The sequence below is a fragment of the Ascaphus truei genome, chromosome 19 (genome assembly GCF_040206685.1).
Source record: "Ascaphus truei isolate aAscTru1 chromosome 19, aAscTru1.hap1, whole genome shotgun sequence".
Taxonomy (NCBI): Eukaryota; Metazoa; Chordata; class Amphibia; order Anura; family Ascaphidae; genus Ascaphus; species Ascaphus truei.
The window spans coordinates 10907574-10935288 of record NC_134501.1 but is presented as its reverse complement, the minus strand read 5'-3'; the positions used below and the strand labels follow the sequence as shown (position 1 = coordinate 10935288).

Here is a 27715-nt window from a genome sequence, read left to right as displayed (position 1 = left end):
CGCAGCGCTTGGTAGTGTCCCGGGGAGTGCAGCGCTTGGTATTGTCCCGGGGAGCGCAGCGCTTGGTAGTGTCCCGGGGAGTGCAGCGCTTGGTATTGTCCCGGGGAGCGCAGCTCTTGGTATTGTCCCGGGGAGCGCAGCGCTTGGTATTGTCCCGGGGAGCGCAGCGCTTGGTATTGTCCCGGGGAGCGCAGCGCTTGGTAGTGTCCCGGGGAGCGCAGCGCTTGGTATTGTCCCGGGGAGCGCAGCGCTTGGTATTGTCCCGGGGAGCGCAGCTCTTGGTATTGTCCCGGGGAGCGCAGCGCTTGGTATTGTCCCGGGGAGCGCAGCGCTTGGTAGTGTCCCGGGGAGCGCAGCGCTTGGTATTGTCCCGGGGAGCGCAGCTCTTGGTATTGTCCCGGGGAGCGCAGCGCTTGGTATTGTCCCGGGGAGTGCAGCACTTGGTATTGTCCCGGGGAGCGCAGCGCTTGGTAGTGTCCCGGGGAGTGCAGCACGTCGTATTGTCCCGGGGAGTGCAGCGCTTGGTATTGTCCCGGGGAGCGCAGCGCTTGGTATTGTCCCGGGGAGCGCAGCGCTTGGTATTGCCCCCGGGGAGCGCAGCGCTTGGTATTGTCCCGGGGAGCGCAGCGCTTGGTATTGCCCCCGGGGAGCGCAGCGCTTGGTATTGCCCCCGGGGAGCGCAGCTCTTGGTATTGTCCCGGGGAGTGCAGCGCTTGGTATTGTCCCGGGGAGCGCAGCGCTTGGTATTGCCCCCGGGGAGCGCAGCGCTTGGTATTGTCCCGGGGAGTGCAGCGCTTGGTAGTGTCCCGGGGAGCGCAGCTCTTGGTATTGTCCCGGGGAGCGCAGCGCTTGGTATTGCCCCCGGGGAGCGCAGCGCTTGGTATTGCCCCGGGGCAGCACAAACTCGTTGGATATTGTGTTACTTTTGTTTGCATTTTTTGTTTGCCAGTCCTGGTAAGGTCCTTGTGAGCAACGAGTTGCGTGGAATACAAGATGAGCTGGTCTGGAGTTGCGTAGTAGATATGGCTGAAGGAGACCTTTCCATATGTTCATTTTAACCAGATGAGCTGCTCCTCCCTGTATTTTATAGTTTTATATTGATCCAGAGGAAGGCAAACGTAACCAAGTGACACATTTGCCAATTAAGTCTCATAAGGGGAAAAATACATTCCTTCCGGTCTCCCTGGTTCAGCCTAGCTATGTTAAAGCGGCAATACGTGTTTCAATGAAGTGTTCCTATTTTTAAATCACAGGATTGAAGCAGGGGGTCTCCGGAGCTGAACTGTTAATTTCAGCTCTGGGGACCCCCTGCTTCCAGAGATACTTAACTCCGTACGGGGTGCCGGTTTACTAAAGGCTCCTGGCTGCAAACGGATAAATCCACTAAAAAAATAAATGAGTTTTCACTTTGAATCTGGTGCATTTGTTTTGTCCCAGTTTTGCAGCCGGTAGATTTTAAATGACCTTTTTGTAGTCATTCGTTAAAGTTTTCTGTCTGTAAAACCTGAGAGCAAAGAAACGGCACAAGCTTGATTCACCCTTTGGGTGCCACACGACTTATTCACTACCCCTTGGGGTCTGGCACTCCGTGGGGCCCCGTGACGTAGTGACGTGTGGGGGTGGGGGGGTTTTCTTGGTGAGCTCGCGTCGTGTGCAAAAACGGCATAAGGGTTAACATGGGTTAAAGTAGTGCTCAAACGCTGTCTTCAAGGGCTACCAATAAGTCAGGTTTTGGTATCCCTGCTTCAGCGCAGTGGCTGTCCTTTTTGCCTGAACCACTTGTGCTGAAGCAGGGATATCCTTAACCTGGCCTGTTGGTGGCCTTTGAGGACAGTGTTTGAGCACCACTGGGCTAAAGCTTGGCACAATTTTGTGCATACAGGCCAGCGTGAGAAGGGTGAAGAAAACGCTTGACTTCCCCCTAATCATTTAGAGCCCACTAAGATGGAATTTGTATATTCGATTTTAGATAAAAGGCAAATCTTTGCTTTTAGTATAGTTAGATTGGTTAACGTAAGCCAGTTACTGTTAACTTGTTAAAATGTTTTTTTAACCAGTAACACTAGATTGCACTATTGATGGCCTGTGCATCAATGTCTGTTTTTATCTTCTGAGCAGCGAGGAACCAGTCGGCGACCGTGTACACGTTTTACAACGACCCTTGGCCGAAGGACAACGACACCAGAGTAGCGGAGTATGGTAGAGCATGCTCCTCTGAGACCTGTGACAATGGCGGCGTTTGCCACATGGTGAACAGGAAGGCAACCTGTCGCTGTAGACCAGGGTTCACGGGCCGCTACTGTGAAGGTACGGAGAAGGATTTAACCCCCACACCTACCTACCAACCAGCTCCAGTTTTACAGGGTGTGGGGAGGGAGGGGGGAGGCTCGTTCCATGGATCTTAGTCTTTCCATGCAAGCGTTGTGCAATGCATTGCAAGGTTCTTTTTGGAAGCAAAGGGGTCGGCTAATTCCAGATTGTCAATGATCTGGTTTTGAGTTGCATCGTAGATGAGGTTGAAAAAAGACATGCATCCAAGTTAAACCTATGCTAAATTTAGATCTATATTTAATCCTATATTTGTACTTACAATATTGATCCAGAGGAAGGCAAACAGAAACCCCAGTGACACATCATCCAATGATATCTCATAATGGGAAAAATAAATTCCTTCCTGACTCCAAATATTGGCAATCGGATTTCTCCCTGGATCAACATCCTTCACATGTTTACTTATTTGGTATATCCCTGTATACCTTTCCTGTCTAAAAAGATGTTCAACTTTTTTTTTTTTTTTAAATAAATCTATTGTATCTGCCATCAGTCTCAATGGGTAATGAATCCCACATTGTAACTGTCCTTACTGTAAAGAACCATTTACTTTGTTGCTGGTGACATTTTTGGAATTACAAAGCACAATCTGAAAGACTGGTCTGGACTATCATACTGATCGTGTGTGCGTGTGTCTGTTCCCAGATTGCAAAATGTTAAAAAAAAACAAAATTGTCTGGCCCACACCCATTTAATAAAAATACTTTCAATAAGAACAAGAGTTCAGATTCCAGAACACTAGACAACGAATGTTTACAATCTACAGTTGGGTGGCACTATCCAGAAAATTATTTGACCGGTATGGGATGTTTTACCAAGGGTGGTGCTTCTTTAACAAGTAGAAAGACACACATTCGAAGGACCAATGCTATTTTGTTTCCAAGCATTTTTCTTCTCTTAAAGGTAATGCAGCTTAACATTGACATGTTGTAAGTAGAATGCTTCTAACGGGAAACTGATGGGCAAGAATACTGTGGCCCTGCAATGTTCTTAGGATAGTAAATCTACAAGTCTTCACATGTATGCATGCAACAGGCATTCTTGATTGGGGCTGTGACACGTTAACATCAGACGGATCCTATAATTGGATTATTTCTTATGGCACTGGGCACACATGATTGTTAAGGCGTTCTGATGAAGGTCGTGCTCCCTGTAGTACGTTCTGATGAAGGTCGTGGTCTCCCTGTAGTACGTTTAATGAGGTCGTGAATCTCACTATATCAGGGTCTCTCTCTCTTCAGTCACTTGCTCCAAATTCAATCATGCATGCGCTAGCTCACTAAGAAAGACTCTGACACAAGGTTCAGCTTCAATCTCAGTACATGCGTTATCCCCGGGGGCAACACAGGAACTCCTGCTTTATTGAGTACACAACATAGTTTATATAGCTCATAGCGGGGAGGGGCATGGGAGGGGTTAAATCATATGTATCTTTATTCCGGGACACGCTGTCTTCCTTGATTGGTTAAGTCATATGTATCTTTATTCCGGGACACGCTGTCTTCCTTGATTGTAGCAATACATTCTCCCGGGCTCATGCAGCCCTCGTGCATAGCTGCGTCATCAGTTCATGGTTTAATCATCTGGTCATGTGTTTACCAGGATATCTGAGACAAAGTTCGGGCGTATAACATAACAAAAGAAGAAATATATATTCACACACATTTCTACCTTCACAATCCCCCCTTGAATAGATATTTCTGACTTGCCTAAGGGAGTAAGGCTGTCTTGCGATGGGGAAAAAGGAATGGGATACTTCACTCGATTACTGGCACAGGATATCTCTAATAGACTCCTGTACCTTCCATCGAGACTTAACACACCGCAAGAGTCCCTTCCCTTCCGTATAGCCTTAATAGTCTACAGCAATGAATTACAAATAAAATGAGGAGTCCTAGAAGGACTGTGGGTAGGCATATCTTTGTGAATTTTGGAGCTAAGCAGAATTTCCAATTCACTTCCGGTGTTTATCATCATGTCGACACCACCAACTTTGAGCATCAGTTTGCGATAGAGAGGAATAAGGCAACAGAGAATAAGAATACCAAATATAAAAATACATAAAATAACTAGGCCGATCGTGGTAAGAATCGATTTCCATCCTCCCGCCCAATCTGCTATCCAATTGGCCCAACTGGTATCTACTCCTGCATTCCTCTTTACCTCTAAAGCTAGGTCCTTAATTTGATTGAGTGCCTTGACTGTTTTACCGTCAATTGCCGAATTTTTGTATTACAATCTATTTATATCAAAGTAGGCTAACACTAGCCAATCATTCAATGCCACACCTATTATGCGGCAAAGCTTATCCAATTATTACATTAGTTAGTAGAAAAAAGGCACAATGGGGGCGGGGGTCTTGTCGGCTGATGCAAGTTTCACAGGAATGCCGTGTGTCCTTGCTTTCTGAAGTTATGTTTCGTTTTCTCTGTAATCAGTCGGCTTTAGGTCACTTTGCTACTTCCTTATTGCGTGGGCGTGGGCGAGAGTCTGTGCAAGCGGAATTTCACAGTCACCTCGGATAGAAAACAGTATTAGTAAAAAAGCACAGCAAACAGATATAAAAATGGAGACGAGTGGTTTCTTCAGAATATAGAGATATGATCTCCCATATTCTATCCTTCACAGTCCCCCCTAGAAACCACGAGACAAACATAATCTTATAAAAATATTAAAAAACTAAACCAAAAAGGATATACTTTCCCTATGACTAATCTTAACCTTAGAAAAACTACCTGAGGGTGTTGGTCGGCTATTCGTGAGCTTCTCTCATCCCCGACAACTGCTTGCTCGCTAAACTCGAAGACCTACAGAACATACACAAGGAGTCCCTTCCCTACCGAAAAACAAACTAGGGTCTGGGAACTTGATTGGTCACCCCTGTCACTCCAGAGTACTATAATGGACTGGTCTTATGTTCTCTCGTTTTTGTAATGGCATATTTTCATAACATTGGCACATTGCTCTTGTTCTCAAGGTTTTTGGCTTAGCTGAACCGCTCAATATCAATTGGAACTTCAGAAGAAAAAAATGTATTTTAAACTAACATTCATTCCAACTTTCATACAGACAATAGACAATATCAGGCATCTAAGATGGATGCTGACTCAAAATGGTTGCTTAGATCCCAGTGCTGTTATGTCAGACCCCCCCTCACGTCATATTCTCACTTTGTCACTCCCTCCTTTTTATTCTTAAAACATAGCTTTTGAGAATTAAGTTCATGATGATAGTCCAGGGATAACTCAGAGGACAAGGGCGCGTGCCCTTCACTGTCATAGTCTCGTAAGGCGCTGCGGCCAATATGTCTTTTGATGAATTGAATAACTGTGGTCGGCATCTTCTTTCTTCACGGTACTGCTGTTTTCTGGCATCTGTAAAGAGTGGCATCCGATTGGGGGAGGGGGTCGCACACCTGTGGATCATACCTTTGCAACACGTGACACCCACATATATGACAACAAGTAACACTCCCAAACACATCAAAACATTCAAAAAAAATTGCTCCAAGTGATCTAAGCCATTCACCTAACCCCAAGGGTGATAATCTGTCACTTCCCTTTGTAACCCTCTTTTGAATCTCTTGTATTTAATCTAGTTCATGCTGCACATTGCTACACTGATCTGGAATAAAAACACAACATTGTCTTTAATCAAACAGATAACCCTCCTTTTGAAGCTAAAACATAGTCTAAAGCAATTCTGTTTTGTAAGGCCATAAGCCTAATCTGAACCTGTTCTTGGATTTTCAGAATCATCACAACATTCTATTACTGAGAATTGAGGGGGTTTGGTATCTGTGGAAGCTAATGCATGATCCTCACCCTGCACGCATTGTATACATCATTCACTCAGAATATCAGAACAGACGATGTCTGCGATGGGTCAACATGGCTGACTTATGATCCTTTCCTTGTGGCTGACACCCGCCCTCCTTTCGGTGGAGGTGCAACACACTTCTGGATCAAAGTTTTGCTGCACATGACACATACATAGAGAGTGAAGAGTACTGCCAAAACACATACAAGAGCTTTCACAAGCCACGCTTCCAGGAAACCAATCCTCCCATCAAGGCTCACTTGTACATACACCTTAAATTTCTAACTTAACACACTCTAAAGAATAAAAATATTGAGTCTCTGAAAAAATGAAAAGTTCTGATAAAACCTGGCCTTAGCCTGGTGTCTTATTTTCCTCGTTGGTTAACGGTTAGAGTTTTGACTCGGCAAGACGTTAACTTGATGCGGCTGTGCTTTAGGTGACTTTGGTCTTTGGTGGAGCTGGAATGTTTGGTGGAGCTGGAACGAGCTTTACTGTACTTTGGGTCCAGGAAAATGACTCTGCCGCTTTAATTGCTGTATTGGTGATTACTTTAGGCCTTTTCACCTGAGATGAAAAGCATGCTTGCGCAGGGAATATGTGACTATTAACCCCATCTCGAGTAGGTGCACTTTCAACTTTGCCTAGAGAGACTCAAAAAATGTATTAGTTGCATACAACTTACTGTTTTATTACCACTAACATGGTCCTTAATTCTTTCCTTTGGACTGTTGATAGTCACAAGTCATCCCATATGTGTCTCATAGGGAGATAATTTATACCTAGGACTAAATTCTTGTATCAATGTGTTTACTCCTGTCTTAGCATCCACATATAGACAGAGGTATTCCCTATTAATGTTCCTCAAATTAAAACTAAGTAGCCAATGTGAACCTGACTTTGATACAATCTAAGTTCCTGAAACTTTAGGGCCTCATCCCTTGCTAACCACTTGTTTCCATAATTAATTCTATCCTGTCTGCAGGCCATATCCCTAAGACCTGGGAAACTACCAGAGTTTGTCCCAAGCTTCAAAAGTGGGGACAAAAAACACTGTCTCAAACTACAGGCCAATATCCCTTTTCCCAATACTATCTACTGTTATGGAAAAATATTCCCTCCCAATTTAAGCAATTATTTTACCCCTACAAATTTCCCTAGCCAATCCCTATTTGGCTTTTACCCCGAACACTCCACTGTAACTATTCTGCTAAGAAATTTGAAATGCCTTCTACATAATGCATACCTTATTCACTTATGTAACTGCTTTTGCAACTATGTATCCCCTGTATTTAACCCTATACACAAGACACACCCACAAATGAGAGGTGACTCCCAAATTCACCACCCTCTAGCAAACCCATTCTAGATTACACAGCAATTTTTACAATAACCACTGCTTACGGACACGTTTGGAAAAAATAAATGGTTAATTCGTTATAACATACATCACATATTCAGTTAATAGACAAATGATTTTGTATAAGACTTCACACTAATGTCTTGCTTTATATAATCTCTTTGCACAGTGCTGAGCACATGGTCAGCTTTATAATTTTAAAGACACTCTGCATATTCATCTGACTAAAGAAAAAATATTTTCTATAAGACTTGTTTCCGGGCAAAGAGCCATCTTGTTTCTGGGCGTTTCGCCAATTGACCCTGAAAAGATAAGATAAAGATACACCACAGCTTCTTCCTGAAAAATAATAATTATTAGCTTGGAACTTTTGCTTAAAGTTTAAATACATGGAGCTTTATCCAGAGCCCTAAGAACTACATTTTTTATGACCTTTCAAAAATTAACCAACAGGCTTTTATATAGCTGAGGTTCATATAACTTCTTAACACACAAATAACGCCACACGCTCATGCTATCTCCCTACACTCAGTTCTTTTTAATGCCTTCTGTTTTGAACTTTCATAGTTTCACTGACTTCATTCACTACAAATTCATGCTATCTTGTGACAAGGGGGCATAATTTTATTTTCTCGTCTTTCTCCTGACTAGCAGGCTCACGGGGGCGGTGAGCTCCACAGGAGTAACAATTATCCCTGCATACTGGGTTCTGTGATTTGCATATGGGACATACCCAATATGGTGATTCCACGGGACATGGACTATTTTGAGGATATGGAGGGGGAGAGTCAACTTTAGGGGTAGAAGGTGTAGTTTTGTCACTTTCGGGTACTTTCATATAACAGTAACTTTTCTTATCTTTCCCTCCACATTCTATTTCAGTGAAACCTTCCTTTTGAAGCTCAATAGCCACACATAGATAAATCAGTCACACCACAATTAAAACAATCTTAGCCTCCCTTTTCTATCTCCTGCTCGGTCTATTTTTCTCTGGACAGCCTTGGTAACATTAAACCAGGCTTCTGCTATCTTCAGCAGGTTGTTATCATTCAAAATTCCTCTCCTTTTTTTTTTTTTTTTTTTTTTTTTTCAATATCTTTCGCCACTCTTCTGGCTGTAACCTGCCTTCTGCTGCAGTAATACTACATACTTTAAACAGCGTACTTGCTTTATTTTTCACTTGTTCTTATATTAACTTCTGTCCTGGCAATGATAAAATAACTGCAGCGGTACCCTTCTGTCCCTTAACAGAATTATTTTGACTCATACTAACGTAAGGTACATTTCCATGTGGGATTCAAAAATCACATAAGACTGCGCTCCCTGAACTTCCCCCTCCCATAGAAAAAGACTCCCCTTTCTAGTTGCTATTAGAACTGAAGGAAAAAGAATATTTTCTGGTTTTAAAAGACCCATTCGTGTGGCCAGCACGAATAAAGTTTTCAAAGAAATATTACCAGGGCTGGCATTCTTTTCCGTTCTATTCTCTCTCTCGGTGGCAGGCTAAGACTCCTTTCCCTGTCTTACTTGCCTGTGCTTAAATGTTAAAACTGCACCTTTTTTTTTTTTTTTTTTTTTTCTTCACTTATATCACTTTTGCATATTCGTTCTTAACAACTTCGGTTGCAATCTTCCCGTAGGCGGGACTCCCGCCAGTTTATATAGATTAGTAGCATGTTTGGTATATTTCTTTCCTTCTCGAGTGCGGACTAAATCTAGTGCTGTCTGTGCCCCTGTGGGCAACACATGTTTTTTCTTAAATAAGTGCAACATCTCTGAATTCTCTGTTCGTCCCACTAATATATCGTGGCCGGTCCTGTGTCACCGTCTCGAGGGAACCACTGTTTGGTTACCGCCCTCAGACGCTGGGTCCCTGACCCCAGACACCCGGTACCGGAGACAGAGTACTATCTCTACGTCTCGAGGGAACCACTTTTCCAGGTTACCGCCCTCAGAGCATCAGTGCCTGTCCTGTTCCCCTTTACTGGGCTGACAGCCTGCACTTCTTGGTGCCTGTCCTGTTCCCCTTTACTGGGCTGACAGCCTGCACTTCTTGGTGCCTGTCCTGTTCCCCTTTACTGGGCTGACAGCCTGCACTCTCATTCAGGGATTTTGCAATTACTTATCAGAAAATCAATCAGACAACCCGCAATCTATCTCCCATTACTACCCACTCGGTCACCTAAATTCCCAACACTAATGCATTAATACACATACATATACTAGCTACAGTCAGTCGACAAAAATCCCACTCCACTTCGGGCTCCTACTTGCGGCACTGACTAGCATATATAACATGTAAACATTCGCACAATTTAGCAACTTATAGGTGACCACAAGCAACTGAAGAGTATGATATTTTTAACAGTTCTAAACAGAGCGCGACTCTAAAGATCACACCGTTGTATCACATCAACGTGAGTGAAAGACCTAAACAGATTATACTACCTAGGCAGCAACCCACCGACTTGTCATAGGCAAGATAACACACAAAATGTATGCAAGAGCTTACCTTGACAATGAGGGTGATCAGTCCTCGGTTCGGTGTGTCACGGTCTCTGCAGCAAAATCAGCGACAGGTCAGTCTCTCGTGGTGAGCCGGAGTCACGCTCCCCCCCTCACACGTTGGGCGCCAAATAATGAGGTCGTGAATCTCACTATATCAGGGTCTCTCTCTCTTCAGTCACTTGCTCCAAATTCAATCATGCATGCGCTAGCTCACTAAGAAAGACTCTGACACAAGGTTCAGCTTCAATCTCAGTACATGCGTTATCCCCGGGGGCAACACAGGAACTCCTGCTTTATTGAGTACACAACATAGTTTATATAGCTCATAGCGGGGAGGGGCATGGGAGGGGTTAAATCATATGTATCTTTATTCCGGGACACGCTGTCTTCCTTGATTGGTTAAGTCATATGTATCTTTATTCCGGGACACGCTGTCTTCCTTGATTGTAGCAATACATTCTCCCGGGCTCATGCAGCCCTCGTGCATAGCTGCGTCATCAGTTCATGGTTTAATCATCTGGTCATGTGTTTACCAGGATATCTGAGACAAAGTTCGGGCGTATAACATAACAAAAGAAGAAATATATATTCACACACATTTCTACCTTCACACGTTCTGATGAAGGTCTCCCTGTAGTTTGTTCTGATGAAGGTCGTGGTCTCCCTGTAGTACGTTCTGATGAGGGTTCTGGTCTCCCTGTAGTAGATGACTGGCCCTGAAGTCTCAATTTAAACTCTGAAGTGATGTACTTACAGTACATTGGGGATATTCTTGTAATGGCGTCTCTCATATCGAGACTTGCAGTATAGTCCCAAGAAGCAAATATTCTCACAGGTATTTCTCCCGTGTGCTCGGATGTTGCCATAATGAGTAGGGTTTCCTGTTATTGTTTTTTGACGGGGATACTCGTATGAAAGTTCACATTGAAGGTTTCCGAATAGCATTGTTCTAACAGTGACAATGGTCACACTCTTGGGCTGTCCCTAGATGTGAAGCTGGATCTGACCTGTGATGATCAGATGAGGCTGCAGATTCTGAAGAGCGTGTTTGATGACTTGGGTGTTAACTCCTCTCTCCTGCACATGTCAAATCCCAATTGTAAGGTGCAAGAAACCTCTGAATTGCATGTGTCCATCACCCTGACCTATGAAAACCACACTTACTGTGGCACCCAAGTACAGGTATGCAGTGGGCCATTCAGCCTGGGTAATAATAGTGTGACTTTGGAAAGGTGATGGGGATGTGTATATAAATTATTGATATACATGTGCTAGGAATACAAATGGTACAATAAAATGATATAGAATTGACTATAGATGTATAGATTCTATACATCGTGAAGGCTTGGCGGATGGTTGTGTAGTATCTGTTCTTGTCATTTGCTTTGACAGGTGAATGGCTCTCACCTGGTTTATTCCAATGAGCTGACTACCGGGACAAGCGTGGAGAAGGAAGATATGATTCCCGGAGGGGGGCTAATCTCCAGATCCTCTAATATCAGCATCAGATTCTTCTGTGTCTATCGCTATGACCGGATAGTGTCCTTGCCATACCCCCTGCTAACCAGTGCCTCGTATGTACTACTATCCATTACTGAAGGATATAACCTTCACCACTCTTGGATGTAACTTGTGGGGTTAACTTGAAACCCTTTCCACAAGTGACCTGAAGGGCACAAAAGGTGGTGGTTACAAACCATTTACCTCCCCAGCTTTCTATAGGGTGTAAAGATAATAACGTTGAAGGAAGCTAACTTATGTTCAGTTTCCTGCAAGTGAGGCAATCCATTGGGCTTGAATTGCATGAATCGTAAAGTACCGCAGCTTTTTGGCCAAACCACCTCAATCACCACCAGCAAAGAGCTTGACTTGACTCACATTAAAAGTTGCCACTTGGCTTCTAACGACCCTGAAATGACCATCCCTTGCAAGTTTTTAATTACATCAGCCGGCGGAGGCTGCTGGCTCTATAAACCTTGAGTAAATTTAGGGATTTAGATCCGTTACCTCCATTTCAAAGTCCAGAGGGAATTGACCTATCCAGATCAAGAGCCAGGTGTGAAATCATTGAGCCGTTAACGAAAAGGTTGAACTTGCTCAATATTTCCAGCCTACTGTATCTCCCCATGTTCTTGTCCAGATGGGGCTTCAAATATCTATTTAGACAGAGGTAGGAGTTTAAAAAAAAAAACACGGATCAGTCTTATAATAAACACGTTAGAAGTGTCCATGCAGCTACATTGGCATTCTAGAAGCACAGGTCCAGATGTTGGTCACTAGTGAGAGACAGATGGATGGGTATACTTCCATTATAGTGGTTCTAAGTAGGTGAGGCTTCAATGAAACCCACAAGCTTAAGTAAATTGCCACCTTAACCCCTTCATTACATAATCTGTAGGATCCCACTACTGATGTTCAGTACCGTTTGTCATGCTCTTCTCCTTCCACTCAGGCTGGTGACCTTTGTGGTTCAAGAAGGGGAGTTCAACGTCACCATGACTCTCCACCAGACGTCGGCGTTCCTAAAACCCTACTACTGGCCCCCGATCATCCCTCTTTCTCACCGACTCTATGTCCAGCTCCAAATGCATGGGCCACAAACCAACTTTACGCTCAAGCTAGAGGAGTGCTGGGCTACCCCTGCAGCCGATCCCAGCCATGAAATAAAACATCCAATAATCACAAATGGGTAAGAAGACAGTACGGACTTAAACCTTGGATGTATTTATAAAGCCTCTATCAATCCTTGCATGCTAGATAACACATACATTACATTAGCATGTATGTGTTGTAGGTTAAAGATAGTCACGCTTGTTTCAGTTTTTAACAAATGTTCAGGGTTTTTTGTTCTCTGCGTAATTCCAAAATCCTACCGTAGCGTACGATTTGTGTCAGTATTACATTTTGGGGAGACTTGAATAAAACAAAGCTCTAATTCTGCCATGTATTGTCGCTGCAATTCTATGGCCATAGACCTCAATGGGATATAGGTTTAAAAATAAAAGCTAGTTTACACTTGCACACCTTTTGTGCCCCACATTTCCTTTTCAGTGGGATGACCATTTTGAGCAATATTTACCATGTTTTAAATGGAATAATTTACACACCTGTAGCCCTTATCGATTTTTTATGGCATGACTTGGAATGACCCCACTCCCCTCTTCAACAGACTTCATTGGGGAGTTAATCTTAAATAAATTAAACTGCTCCCCACCCTGCAACTCCATGCAATGATCACTTACACAAATATTTTGTTCATTTTAGACTTCTTTCCTTTCTCCTGTAGACCTCACTATAATGAACTTTTTTTTTTTTTTTTTTTTTTTAATGTACTTCCCTTTCACATCTGAACTTTTTTGGGATGACCTCTTCCACTTAATCAGTTGCTTCCAGACTTTAATAGGATGACCGTGCACCCATTACAACTTAAACCCTATCTCACAAAGATTTCAATAGTACCACCCACTCCTTGGGGAATCAATAGGTTGTGTCTTGCTCTTCCACAGCCAGGCCAACGACTCAACCGTGGCCATGATTAGCTCTGGGAACGGCTCGCTGACCCGCTTCTCCCTGCAGATGTTTCACTTTGTCAGTTACACAGAGGTCTACCTACACTGTCGCATCTGGCTATGCCAATCAAACACCACAGAGTGCTTGGACAAGGTAAGGAGACTCCCATCCACCTGTGGTATCTGTTAGGACCTTCTAGATTTGTGTTCAGTATGTTTACAGTGAAGTACTGTAATAGTTTTTGGTTGATTGCTTTATTTTTATCACAGAACATATTTGGAAAAATAAATATATTTTTGGGGTAATTCCTGGTTAAAATGGTAATGTGTAAACAAATGCCTAAGTTTTCTGATGTTTCAGAATAAACAGGAAAGACAAAGGGTTATATTTTAAGAAGCCATGCTAAACTGTAAGGCCCTTTACGCCCCATTGACTTAAAGCTGCAGTTCAGGCTCCCGTTTTATTTTATTTTTTTAGTTTTTTTTTAGTTTTTTTTTTTTTAACTTCAATAGTTTCATGTGGGCAATCTCTACTTACCTAAAGAACTGGATAGCTGCCGGTCAATGCGTTCTCTGTCTATTGATCGGCAAAGTTTGGCGACATCTTTAAATATGTGGAATGTAAACGGTTGCTATAGTAACAAACATGCTTGTTAAAATAGAATACAAGAAAATTGGTCTTTCAAAGTTGTTGTTTTTTAAAACAGAAAATGCTAAAAGTATTTTTTCTTATTACAGAACTGATTTATTAAAAAAAAACACACATGCAGGATATTGCCTGAACTGCAGCTTTAATCTGTAAATTGCCTTATGGCTTAACATGCTGCTTCATAAATGTTTCCAAGAGGCCAAACTAGTCCTTCACTGTATCTTATTGGAAAGTCTTAAAGATAATGGGCCAGTGTTTCTCTATAAGACCTTGCAGACCATTCACTTGAGTTAAGTAGGAATCCCTCTAAGATAGAACATTACCTGACCATTAATGGTGCCACTTTTTTTTTTTTACCCACCCAGGCATTCATGGCCAGGTAAATGCCCTATACTCTGGGAATTAATGTTATAGGCAAAATATAATACAAAAATGACCAAGGGACCATCCCACACCTAAACCGGGTGCCCCATTTCAAACTGTTCTTCCTTTCCAAACAGCTGTCGCTCAACATCCTCCCTGGTCTTTGCCACTTTGTATCTCCCACTAAATTGGATCTCCCACCTGGGCTCCGCTCCTGTGGATGACCTACCTCCCAGCTGCCAGACCTTCTGCATCCCCCGCCCCCTTTGCATCTCACCCCCCAGGAGCTGTACACTTGTATCTGAGACATCCCCAGGGGATCAGCCTGATTTCCTTTCCTCCATGTGAGGCATGGCTCTGTAGAAGGGAGGTTCAAACACCTCACTGCCAGAGGGACCAGTAACACATTGGCCTAACCACATTCTCTTTGCAGCAAGAACAAAGCATCGAGCGGCAAAGGAGAGACCTGAGTGACGACCCTTACAGGAAGATTTTGTCCTGTGGACCCATAAAGTTGGTCAGAACTACAGTGTCCAGCGTTGGGAATCCTGACTCTGGTACAGTCGCTTTCTCTCGCTTACGTAGTAGTTCCCAAACTAGTACCCCCCCCCTTATGGTGATACACTCACATTTTAATCTTTGCTGGACCTCCACTTTGACACAGGTCAGGTTTCTTTTAAAAATGCAATCCCATCTGCAATCTAACCTTCTCTGCAGCCATGTTGGTAGCTTATCACAACTGGCACCAAAATCTACAAATGTCTCTGGAACCGCCGTTTCCCCAGACTTTGCAGGACCACCGGTCAGCTCTGGGTGACCCTTGGGCTTAGAGGAAAAATTAAAGTGCGTACATATAAATCATGATTGCTTTGCTTCTTAAAGTGGCAAAACATGTGAAATAATATGTAGATTCTTCCCCCCACTCCCTGTTTTGTGATAATTTGTTGCTGATATTCCCAGCAGTTTGAGCTCTAAACTGTAACAATACATAATGTTACCTTGGTAATATCCAGATACATTGTAGCTGCTGAGTTACACTGACTGAATGATTGGAACTGAAAGATGGCCATTAAGTTAGGCGCGCACACACAATCAGGATTTTTACAGATTTACAACAGGCGCACCAAAGGATTGCCAGCTTAGGTAAGGATGTAGAATTATACAGTCACATGCTTTACAGAAAAAAAAGGAGGGGACGGGGAATAATTTATACTGTAGATCTGTATCAAAAACTTGAAACGTTTCGGATCTACACCTATAGTACAGACTTGTGGTCTCCAGCGTTCTCTATATAGCGCTCCTGTTGGGCCATTGCAGGGACTGATGGCACTGTATGCCGTGACTCTCTGCCAAGGGGGCTGCAGCCTTGAGGGGAAACACTGGCTGCTCACAGTGACAGTCATCATAACTCTGCCCAGGACATACCTGGAAACGAGCGGCGACTCTCAATGTATTACTTCCTGGTAAAATATTTTATAAAATAAATTCGGAGCTGCCTAGAGACGTAGGGGCTGTGATCCACCTCTCCTCCGCCTGGCACAGAGCGAAGCCTCGTCCATCTGCAGCCCGCTCAGGATGCACCCACAAAGCAGCTGACCTGTTTGAGGTGTGTGGAAGGAGTGAGGGTTTGCTAGCTTTGTGGGGGAGGGGGGTGGGATAGTGCTTTTGTGGGGTTGGAAGAGGTAGGTGGTAAGTAAGATAAGGGGGGGGGGGGCTTATGAGTTAGAAATGAGTGCTCTGCGAGAAGGCGATAAATATGGAGTACGTTTAGTAAAAGGATGAGTATATAATGGTCTAAAATTTGGTCGCAGCAGTTTTGCCGTGACCCCTGGCGCTTGGCCGTAATCCTCTTCACTGCTAGTGTCACTAACCTTAACCCTTACCCTAAAATCGATTAAATGAATCCCTACCCTGACCACTAAAACCCCTAAAGTTAACCCACTAAGCACCAAAAACATACCTTAATGTAGAAGTGGCCCACAGCAGGCATATCTGCGACCGAACTCTGGCCTTTTGGTCGCCGCAAAATGTCCCATTCTGATATAAGGGTGGTTGTGCAAGCGAGGAGGGGGTGCTTTGAGAGTTTAAAAATCCTTAACGGGTGCATCTGTTCAAAGGTAGAGAACCACTGAACATCGGTTAGAACAGGAAGTCTGTGCTGGTGCAGGAAGTGATGCTATTACCTAGGGAGATGTGAAGATGGCACGGCAGAAACATTTGAGTGAATTTTTTTGAGTATCATATTTTTTAATGTAGCATATAATGGAGTGGCTCAGTGAGTAACGACACTGACTGGCCCTGAGTTTGAAGCAGGGGAGTCGGTTCAATTCCCAGTCTTGGCTCCTTGGGCAAGCCACTTTATCTCCCTGTGCCTCAGACACCAAAAATATAGATTGTAAGCTCATTTAAATGTCTCTGTAAAGCGCTACGTAAAACGCTATACAAGAACGTTTATTATTATTATTATGCACACACGTCTCCCAACTGCAAAACCAAATGAATTGCACACTATTTATTAAAGGAAACTCAAGTATCAATGAGATTCCTTTTTTCTTAATCTTGTTTTTTTTTTTTTTGTTTTTTTTTTTAAATATAATAAATTGCACTGGTTTTGCAGGCTGGATACTTTGTAAATAACCTGTCTAAATAAGTGAAAAGTGCAAGATAACCTGACGCTAGTGAATAAAAAGTGAAAATGGTGAAATGCAGTGTTGCAGCTCAAACCCAGAAAAGAACAACCACTAGGTTCAAAGATGTGAAAATAAGGGGAGTACAAAAGTGAAATTACAATATATAATATAGTGTACAACTGGTGTAAAAGGAAATAAAGTATTGTATAACCGTAAAACGTGTGGCCTCAAGAATGATTTCCTCTTAAACCGCAAGCAGGGGGCTTCGTAGACGGAGAAAGGAGACGATCCAATGCTGCTAATTGTACAGGTACATTTTATACAACACGTAGATCTTCAATAATCGCTCACATTTTGGAAAATTTCAAAGTGCAATGTAGCTCGTGACATCAGTGTCAGGAAGTGAACACCGGGTGAGTGTGCCGGCGGTCACCGCATTCCCCTGAGCCACGAGAGTGGCGCAATATTGCGGACTATATAAGGACCTGCCAAAAAACCCTGTACATTGCCCTTTGAAAATTTCCAAAATGTGAGTGATTATTGAAGATCTGCATGTTCTATAAAATTTACCTGTACAATTGGCTCCATTGTCCTTTCTCCGTCTGAAACCTTGGAGGAAGACTCCCGCTTGCGGTTTGAGGAAATTGTTTTTAAGAGACCACACATTTTATGGTTATACAATACTTTCTCTTTATTACACCCAGTTGTACACTATATTTTATATATTGTAATTTCACTTTCCGCTCCCCTTATTTTCACATTTCCACAAGTAATTGTCCAATTCCCTCCTTTGTACATAGAATTTTATTTGCAAACGCTACTGGGAAAGTTGCTATCTAATTTTTGGGGCTTGAGCTCAGCGGTAAAGTGACTACTGAGATCACAGGGCGAGCCGACCCTGAGTCACTTTGTCTAAGGAAAGATGTTACCCATGTACTACTCCCAAATTTCAACTTGCAGAACCTTCTCTAGAATACAAAGGACGCATGTATTATTATTAATTATCGCATTGCTAGGAACAGATGCAAAGGTCATGAGGCTACAACAATTTTACAGAACACTGCAAGAGCTCATGATCCCCAAACTAAGACTAAAAATGGGACTGGAAGATCTGCAACCCCCTAGAGACTATTCTTTTACTCCATGTAAGGTCTATGCAAAGTTACTATTCACATTTTTGTGCCAAGAGGTGACATCGCATTGCAATATAGTCTGTCGCTTTCTGCAGAATGTTTGTGTATACACGTCTGATTTCACCCTCCCATCTTACTTTGGTCATCGTCTTGGTCTTCATTTCTCTTGGGATCCTGTAGAGTACCATCTTTTGTCAAATGAGGGGTTTCTTCTTGCAATAAGTCCAGCCCACTTCCATTTTCATTTCTTCACCTTCTGATTGTCAGATTTAGTTTCGAACACATTCATTATTTTTTCCCTGTCTCTTTGGGTAATACCCAGCATGCATCTCTCCATGTCTTTGCATTGTCTGACGCTTCTGAATCATCTTTGCATTTAAGGTCCAAGTTTTAAATCCATGTGTGAACACGGGCTGGATACACTGGTTAAGAATGTTCCACCTTCCGGCACAATGGAAGGTTCCCTTGAAATATTGTCTTGATTCCCTCCCTCCCCCACCCCCCCCCCAATATATTGTTTTGCTGCAAATTCCATTATGTATTTTAAATTAGTTTATCCTATTATGTCTTGATGTATACACCCTGGTTAAGAATCACTGATCTAAACACAGCCCATCCCTGACTGACATTACTCTTTTCCCAGGTATCCGTCAGCTCACAATCCCAGCATCCTTTGCAGCAGGAGCTGTCCTTCTCCTGCTCTGTCTGGTTGCAGTTGCCAAAGCACTGAAAGTTAGGCGGCTGACGAAAGGTCCAGACGCCTGTAATGTTTCTACCACATCCTAAATAAAATTTAAAAAAATGCATAAATTGACATTTTTTTTTTGGCTGTCTAATTTATTGCGCCTGTGAGTTATAACCTCCTGGATAGATGCTGGTGGTGAAAGCCAAGTGGTATGAGAGCTATGCCACAAGATTGTACTTTCTGATATGTATTCCTGGCTGGTTTTGGTCTAGGAGTAATCATGGGGTTTCCCCACTCCTATGCAGCTTCCGTGAGTCATAGAGAGGGCACTGCAACCAGGCCTTGTGTCCAATCAGGGACTCAAGTCTGCTTCCTATATTTAAGGAGCTGCACACACCAAATTTAGTCAGTTAGCCTCTACCTTTGAGAGAGGCCAGTCTACCCCAACCCGTTGGCAGGGCTCTGCCTATCTGTGGGCCCTCCCTTAGGGGAGCAGCGGGAGACTATTCCTCCTACTCCACCAGGGGGAAGAGCAGGGACTGCTCCTTGTGCCCTTGGCTGGGAGTGAAGATCCTGAGGGTGAAGGCCCTAAGCTCTGCTGTTGCTGGTGTATAAGCTGTACATCTGTAAGGAGTAATAAAGTGTTGGTTTCACCATACCTTCTTGCCTGAGACTGAAATCTATCAGGGAGAAGCGTAAAGCAGTTCTCCTACAGGGATTTCTCCCCTCATCCCAGGGGACTGCAAGAGATGGAGGCGCTGTCACCGTGAGTACGACTCAGTTTATGCCCCAGAAGCCTGTTCAGACATCCCCCTACCATTGTGTGGGAGACTCGGAACTCCTGTGGGCCAGCAGGTATGCACCACACTCAATGTAGCAGCAGAATCTCACAGAGGGGGGGGGGGGGGTGGGAAATGTTATATTCGAGTACTTATACAAAGTATAAGGTGTTTTTATGTTTTTTTTGGTACTTATACAATGCATACATTTTTCCAGACTTCATAATCATTGGTCATCTGTAATAAAGACATTTAGAATTTAGCTGTGACATCGCTGAGTTACTTTTTATAGGCCATGCAACTCCATTTTGTGACATAGCATTTAGTGCAGCGTTTCCAAACTCTACATTTGTCATGAACCACTTAAGTGTTCCTGAGGATCACCTTGCAACTTCTGTGGAGCTCAGATCTGTTGCGGCCTCACTGGGGGGGGCCTCCCCCAACCTCCTTGTGGTCTCTCTGCCCCTCTTTTACCTCGTACTCTTTTCTCCCTCCTCCATCCTTGTTTTAGTCTCTCTGTGCCCCCCATTACTCCCCTTCGTTGCAGCTAGATGGGTCTCTGGCAATTGGAAGTGTGGCGGTCAAACAGATGTCCTCGCACGGTGCTGGTGCGCTCACAGCTCCCTGCGGTCCTTCCACTTCTGCGTTCCAAACGCTCGAGGATGACGTCACCTTCCGGATCCCACTAGTTTGGCTACCAAGACTACGCGTTTCGCAAGTCAGCTTCATCAGGAGTCAGCTGACGATGCAGACTTGCGAAACAGAGTCTCAAGCCTTTAATTTCATGGATATTGGTCCTTAGAAGGCGACAGCTCTAGCACACAACTGAATAATAATATAAAATGGCATTTAATGCATTTTGTGGGAGATTACAGCTTTAACCCCCCCCCCCCTTCACTGGCAGAGGGGCCTGCAGAGAGCGCTTGTGGTCATCCGTTCCGGTTGGCTGCACTTTGACAGTACTTTTTATTACCTAAAACTGTAAGTCTTTTGAGACCCATTTGGGCTCTGAGCTAATGTAAAATAAAAGGTCCGGGTTTGCTGCTTTTCAGATAGCCTGTGCACTCGTCACTCTGAGATGTGAGCTAATGTCACTTGTGGAGAACATTAATAGAATTGAGTTCCAGTATATTATTAACCGGATCAAGGATTCCATTAATCTACTGGCGAATTAGACTCTCAAAGGGTCTCACAATCCATCAGAGCAGAGAGGAATCTCTCCCTGCAATCAGTGTTCCACCAAACACATGCATATATAATGGTCGAGTCCATGGAGTTTGAAGAAGCTGAATAAATCGAAGACATCATTTGGGTTGGGTTTAGACTTTATTTAGGGCAGACACAATAAGGCTGTTACTTTATACAGGTTCCCATATATACAGAGCGACATGATCTATTAAAGTAATATATTACATCACTAAATACAAATCTCAATACAAATGTAACAGCTTCAAGCAGGAAAGATCTGGCCTGAAAAGCTTGCAATCTATGTATAGGGGGGACAAATATGTTCCCATAATCCTTTCTGTATGCAGTGTTGGGTTATGGCAGAGAAAGACTTAAAGGTGTATTCCCCCTGCATGTTTTGCCTTAAGATTTCTTCACTGTACAATACAATAATGTATCTAATTCCACCTCTACTTTCTCTTCTCTCCCCCCCCCCCCCCCCCCACCGACTTAACCCTTTGAGTGCCATGGCCGTTCCGGCACATTGCGATCACGTGAACGTAGTGTCACTAATTACAGAAACGGAAAAGTCGTCATCCTCTTCCGTTTCCATGCGTGCCAGACCGCGTTCTTCCCCAACGCGATCTCCCATAGGAAAAGAGCTAAAAAAAATTGTCCATGACATAGCCACTCAAAGGGTTAAACGGTGTTGTGTCCCTGGAAAGTGAGCGCACAAACTGTTAACACGGCTGTTAAACACCTCACACTTTGTGTCTTTACTGGACTCCAAGGAGCCTTCTCTGAGAGGCTGAACTTCAAAGTCACTGCATTGAAACCAACTCTGTACTAACTGCAGGGCTGGAGCAAATTAGATTAAGCAGCAGTGGTTGGGTACTCTACGGCAGGCTTTGGGCCTACAATAATAAAAATGTAAACATCAAAAACTAGAAAAACAAATAAGCTTGGTAATCTGATTTACAGGGCATCCTATTTTCAAAATAGGTAATTTCTGGGGAGGAATTTTGCCATTTCATGTTTACCCTTTACTTCCAGCTGTGAAAAGGTTTAGAAATGGGTTTATACTGCCAATATAATTTGTATATATGACAGTTGGCAGAATTGTTGGGTGACTCAGACTTGGGTGATTTTGAATATTCTTGGTGAAATTTCATACCGCAGAAAAAGTGGGTTCATTGTGAGATGGGAAATAGTAAAAAAAATAAGCTTCTGCGGTTGCATAAAAAAAAAAAAGAGAAAAATCACCCCACACGTTTTCTGCTGGGTAACAGAATAAGGCCAGCGATGGATTGCAGAGTAATATGTTACAGGCTGCTACCCCATGGATAGGACTACGTCATTAACAAAACAGGACAACATTTCCCCCCCCCCCCTCCCTCCCTGGTGTGGAAAGTTATCAAAAAAATAAATAAATGAATCAGCACCACTTACTCGGCCATATTTTGATGATGTAAAAATGTATTCTCAGCCCTAGAAAAACCTGAGAAAAGGGCCAGACAGAAAGTGGGACACGTAGAAAGCGGAACGGAGCTCGCCAATTAAAAACAAAGTTAGTGGTACTCTGATGTTGTAAATTTAAAAAAAGCAGTGGTACACTGTACCCCCTAATACTATTACACTTTGTTCAATGCCCATATTAGCTAAGGAGTGCTATTCCACAAGACACCTTCCAGCCCTGGAAGACACCTAAAAAGTCCATTCAAGTAAGGTGTTATCGGGGACTGGGAAGGTTATCCAATAGCACTACTTAGTAAATTTGGCCCACAGTGTTGTACACAGTAGAATTTAAAAACACAATGAATTCGTAACCCGAAGAGCTTGCAATCTAAGGTTTAGAGCCTGATCTGTTTAACTTATAGGCGCGGGGGGCCGGAAGTTGAGCCCGCATGGAAGTTGGGCCCAAATTGCGCATGCGCCCAAGTGGCCACTCCAGTGACACAGGACCAGGGGAAACCTCTCACCGAGCCCCAAGGCAAAATGATTGCATTGAGAAATTAAGTGAGGGCGTAGGGAGATAAAGGAGGGAGGGACAAGAGGAGGGAGGGACGAGAGGAGGGAGGGACGAGAGGAGGGAGGGACGAGAGGAGGGAGGGACGAGAGGAGGGAGGGACGAGAGGAGGGAGGGACGAGAGGAGGGAGGGGCGAGAGAAGGAAGGGAGGGACGAGAGAAGGGAGGGACGAGAGAAGGGAGGGAGAAGGGGGGGATTTTGGAGGGGGGAGGGGCAAGGAAAAGGAGGGCAGTATTATTTTTCTTTCCCCGATTCTGATTTAAGTAAGTTTGTCATATGTTAATGCGTATATATACAGTACCTAATAGTGTGTGGGTATAGTGTATGTATATGTGAGCAATCATATTTATGTATATGTTGCAGCTCTCTAAATATTTTGGTCAAAGAAAAAAACAAACAAAAAAGTCTACTCTTCCTTAAAGTTGCAGACCCCTGAACTTGCCGCCTTAGGGCAAGGCATGCATGGCGGTTGCCTTGGGCTCTGCGCCTTCTGGGAGCTCCGCTGCTCACCCCAGGGTAGGGACAGATGGTGAGGGTGCGTGCGTGTGCAGGGGCGGATCTTACCTTCTGCAGAGCGGCCTTCCTTCTGCAGCGTCACATTGCCATGACAACGCGACGTCACGCTATGATGCTGCGGGAGGAGGGCCCCCGCTGCCGGCATGCCGCCTCCGGCCCCGCTAAAATGTAAGGCCGTCTCTGTAACATGAGCATAATTATACTCTATAGAATACTAAACCCAGAAGTCCTTGTCTGGAGGAGTTTACCATCCAAACGTTTAGTCTGAAGGAGACTAGCCTAAAGCCACTCACAACTATGAAAAGTAGCTGAGCCTAGAATGAAACCCATAAGCTTGTGTATCCAACACCAGCACCGTAACCATTACACTACAGGTCTTACCTACAGGTGAAAGTGTATAGGATGCACTGCATTGCAAGCTGCTTCAGCACAAAGCTGCTAATGCTTCAGGGGTTTGAGAGTCCTGTGGATGGACTTTCTTACTGCAGGCGACTGACTTATCGATGAGGGGCCAAGTAAGTAGGTTGTGCTGCTATTCTGATAGTAAACCTATTGGAATGTGAGGTATAAACCCTGGAATGCCCCAACTGGTCAGTGGAAATTCCCCATGATTCTACCCACAGACACTCAAGTGAGCAGCTTCTTCTGATCAGATGTTGTGGAGTTTGTTCTCGGTGATATTGGCGTCACGCTGGTGCTGTCGGTGGAACGTGATTGGTCCGTCACATGTTGCTGAGACAGTACCCAGTACCAGAGGAAGATGAAAAAGCCTGGGAGGAATGAAGATATGAGAGACAGTGAGGGGTTGGACATGAATGTGGGGTAATGGTGTTTAAAACATTCACACTTTTTTTTAAATGAAATGGGATTTATTTTCGAGACTCTCCTTTTAAATATATTATAAATAGGTCACAATTAATCTGCTCCACCTATCACATGGTGCGATAAGGAATAAGAGACACTGTTCCTGATCTGCCTGGCAACATATGACAGGGGATATGGGATTGGATAAGGAGAAAAACACAAAGTTTGTTTCAACAGTCTATCAGTTTGAGAGACACAGAGAGAGTCCAACTGCGCGTGCGGTCGCGCTAAGCATGGACGCAGCCTTATAGGGCTCCATGTTAAAGTGGATAAGAAGCACAGTGACACTGTGTGCTTATTTGCATGTCCTTACCCAGAATTCCTAGCTGCAGTCAAAGCATTGTATGCTCAGAGATAATGGAGAAAGGCAGGGTTGTGGACCTGCCCAAGAAATGTGAATTTGCTGAACAACTATTATCACAAAGGAGCAAGGTGGCGGCATATCCCTGGGATGTCAAAGCAAGCGGTGGCTGGGGTTGGAGTAGGGTATTCCACACCCGAGTTATTTTATCCTATTGCTAATTAGATGGTGCACATTTAACATCTGTGTGGCCAAAGCATGTGTGGCCAGCCCCCCCTGGCAGCGAAGGTGTTAATGCAGCACGTATACATATGAATCTCCTATACTGTATAGAAAGTTGTGGCAGGCACTGAATTTCTGGAGACACTATGGATCAGCTTCAATCTACAACGACAGTGGTCAACAATGTCCCCACAATATTTTTGGCAGGCTCAAATATCCAAATATCCATCACTGGGCCAACGAGAACATTCTCCAGAGAGGCTGTGAGACCAAATAAAGTCAGATTTGAAAATGATACGGTTGAGGTGTCGCATTATTTATTGCAACATTAAAATCAGTGGCAGAACCACAGTGCTACAGAGAACCACTGCTTCTCACTTATAAACACACATGCTTTGCATCGAATTAAAGCATTCACTGAAACCAGGGCTGGCCAACTCCAGTCCTATAGGGCAGCGGTGCGCAAAATGGGGGGCGCTGGATTTTTTGGGGGGCGGGGGGGCGCCCAGAGATAACATTTTTAACATTTAGGTAAGTACAGGTTGCAGAGGTCCCGCGCTCTTCCCCCCGGCATTTAAATTAAATGCCGGGGGGATCGTGTGAGGCCTCTGCAACCTGTACTTACCTAAATGTTAAAAATGTTATCTCTGGGTTCGCCTTCAGTAGAAGCTGGCGACCCCCGTATGTCACTGTGTGTTTAACAGGAGTTTGCGCAGGCATGCCCCCGTCCCCTTACCTTTATTCACTCGCTGATATTAGGGCAGGGCGAATAAGGGTAAATAAAACACTTGCTTGACAAACAGCCCCCCATTCAGAGGCCCCGAATTTCTAATTCCTTTTCAAAGAGAAAAGAAATCTAACATTTTTGCTTTAAGTTAAGATTAGTAGAAGGCAGACAATTAAACTGTTAGACCGTTTGTAGGTTGTATTTTTTCTGGCTATGTCGGCTTTCACTTTTAAAGAGACAGAGGTGCAAGATTCAGACACGCAATTAGACCGGCTGAGAAATATTCGCGGAGGACAGTCAGACACTCACCTTGCAAGGAGTTGAGGATGCTGAATATATACTGGACAGGCAGGTACAGAACCCCAAAGGAGAAGAAGGCCAGGCCCCAGGGCACCCCAAGCATGCAGCTGAACCCTAGCAGGGTGAGGCAGTGCCGGATCTGCTCCCCCCGGGTGTGCGGCTTCAGGCGGAGGACGCAGCGCGTCATGGCAATCAGCATCACCGTGTTGAACAGGAGCACGGTGGCGAAGAAACCCATATTCACCACTTTGTGAATGAGGGGGTCAGTGAGCCAGCAGCTGCAGGAAAAGTGTGTTACGTGGTTACAGCGAAGTAAAAGAGCAGGTATACAAAGCATGTGTAAAACTATACAGTGAATTCTGCTGCCGGTCCACTGAAAGAGATTACTACCTGAAAAAAACTAATACTAACATGACACAAGTACATACTGCATGGGCTCATATTGGGGTGTTATGGCTAATTCAAATGAATGAGTTTCTTCCAGCACTGGAATGTGTCTTGTGGAATAGCATCGCTTAGTAAACATGGCCCACAGTCTATTAAGACAGGGTCTCCCAACCTAGGGTGGGACATTGAAGAAATGACAGAAGGGTCCATGGCCTCACGCTGGTTGTCACCCTGATATTACCGTGACAATCTTTGCATTAGTCCATGTCACTGAAGAAAAGCATGACACGAGAGTCCTGCATCCCATCATGTTCAGCTCTATCTCTCCTAGGTGACACAGAGACAAAATAGACGGAACTGTCCTTACCACCCCAAAATGACAGAGATCCATCTCACTTTAGTATAGTGAGACAGAAGGGACTATAGTTATAGTGACACAAAGAAATACAGGGTCTGTAGTCCACCCGAGTCTTCCCATCTTGTCTGTCCATCCCACCACAAGCTGACAAAGTGATTGAGGATTGATGAGACTTGATGTCCCTTTATGTCCGACCTTCCCATATAAAGGCACCTTCAGGGTGACCCTACTGCAGATACAACCTGTCACCAGAAGGAAGTTTTGCTCAGTGCCACCGGACCCCTGTCACTTCCACGTCATGTGATCAGTCCTGACACTATCACGTGACACATTCAGGCCACGGGAAAGTAAAGTGGACGGGAGCTCCACGTCCTTTTTGAACGGTCTGGCCGCTCAAGCGGAGCAGCGAGTCCGAACGGCCCCATAAAAACGAGCATGTGCCCATGAATGTATCTGGTACATCACAAGGACGCCTGGTGGGGCGCGGCCCGCGACGCACCAGATACATCAGTAGAGCACTGTAAAGGTAATAAAATAAGTCATGAGTTAAATGCGCAATCCTTCCTAGGATGAAAGTGAAACAAGGGCCGTGGCATTTTGACTAGGTTAAATGGAGCTGATTGACCCAGGTTTAAATAAATTGGACATGTATAAGTAATTTTATTTTAATCCTCTTTTAAACTTTTAACATTCTCATGGTAAACAAATGCTTGGGCGGGGGGGGGGGGGGGTTACAATCTTTAGCTAATGTCTTCTGTAAATAAAAATGTTTGACATTCATCAAAGCCCCATTTAAATTATTAGCTGTGCTCTGTAATAATAATAATAATAATAGCTTGTTCTTGTATAGCGCTGCTAGTTTTACGTAGCGCTTTAGAGACATTTTGCAGGCACAGGTCCCTGCCCCGTGGAGCTTACAATCTATGTTTTTGGTGCCTGAGGCACAGGGAGATAAAGTGACGTGCCCACTGTCTTTTGTTTGCAAAGTCAATGAGGTGTCATTTGTCACACAGATAAACAGAAGTCGCTGTGATTTGTTTGAGATGTGTTTTTCCCATGTAGAGGGGGGTGCATGCTTGT

General features: G+C 44.1%; 3 protein-coding genes across 7 annotated transcripts in view; 1 reads left to right on the top strand and 2 right to left on the bottom strand.

The window, feature by feature from the left end:
- DRC7 (dynein regulatory complex subunit 7) overlaps positions 1–16649 on the bottom strand; it is a 56502-nt gene extending 39853 nt beyond the window's left edge. Inside the window, exon 1 of the mRNA XM_075576523.1 lies at positions 16500–16649. The gene's annotated coding sequence lies outside the window, so the exon portion shown is untranslated. The remainder of the gene's footprint in view (positions 1–16499) is intronic.
- LOC142469845 (pancreatic secretory granule membrane major glycoprotein GP2-like) lies at positions 943–19094 on the top strand. Its single transcript, XM_075576526.1, has 8 exons — positions 943–954; positions 2119–2307; positions 11007–11200; positions 11411–11592; positions 12471–12707; positions 13525–13681; positions 14973–15096; positions 18946–19094. The coding sequence occupies exons 2-8, from the start codon at positions 2247–2249 to the stop codon at positions 19086–19088; spliced, it is 1098 nt and encodes a 365-aa protein (XP_075432641.1). The 5' UTR covers positions 943–954; positions 2119–2246; the 3' UTR covers positions 19089–19094.
- Positions 19095–21073: 1979 nt separating this feature from the next.
- Positions 21074–27715, bottom strand: part of LOC142469842 (adhesion G-protein coupled receptor G1-like) — an 82095-nt gene continuing 75453 nt past the window's right edge. For all 5 annotated transcript variants that reach the window (XM_075576518.1, XM_075576520.1, XM_075576521.1 and 2 more), the window contains exons 13-14: positions 25900–26168; positions 21074–24246 (exon numbers count right to left, since the gene is read on the bottom strand). In XM_075576518.1, the coding sequence (XP_075432633.1) occupies positions 24104–24246; positions 25900–26168 (412 nt within the window). In that variant the 3' untranslated portion in view covers positions 21074–24103. The remainder of the gene's footprint in view (positions 24247–25899; positions 26169–27715) is intronic.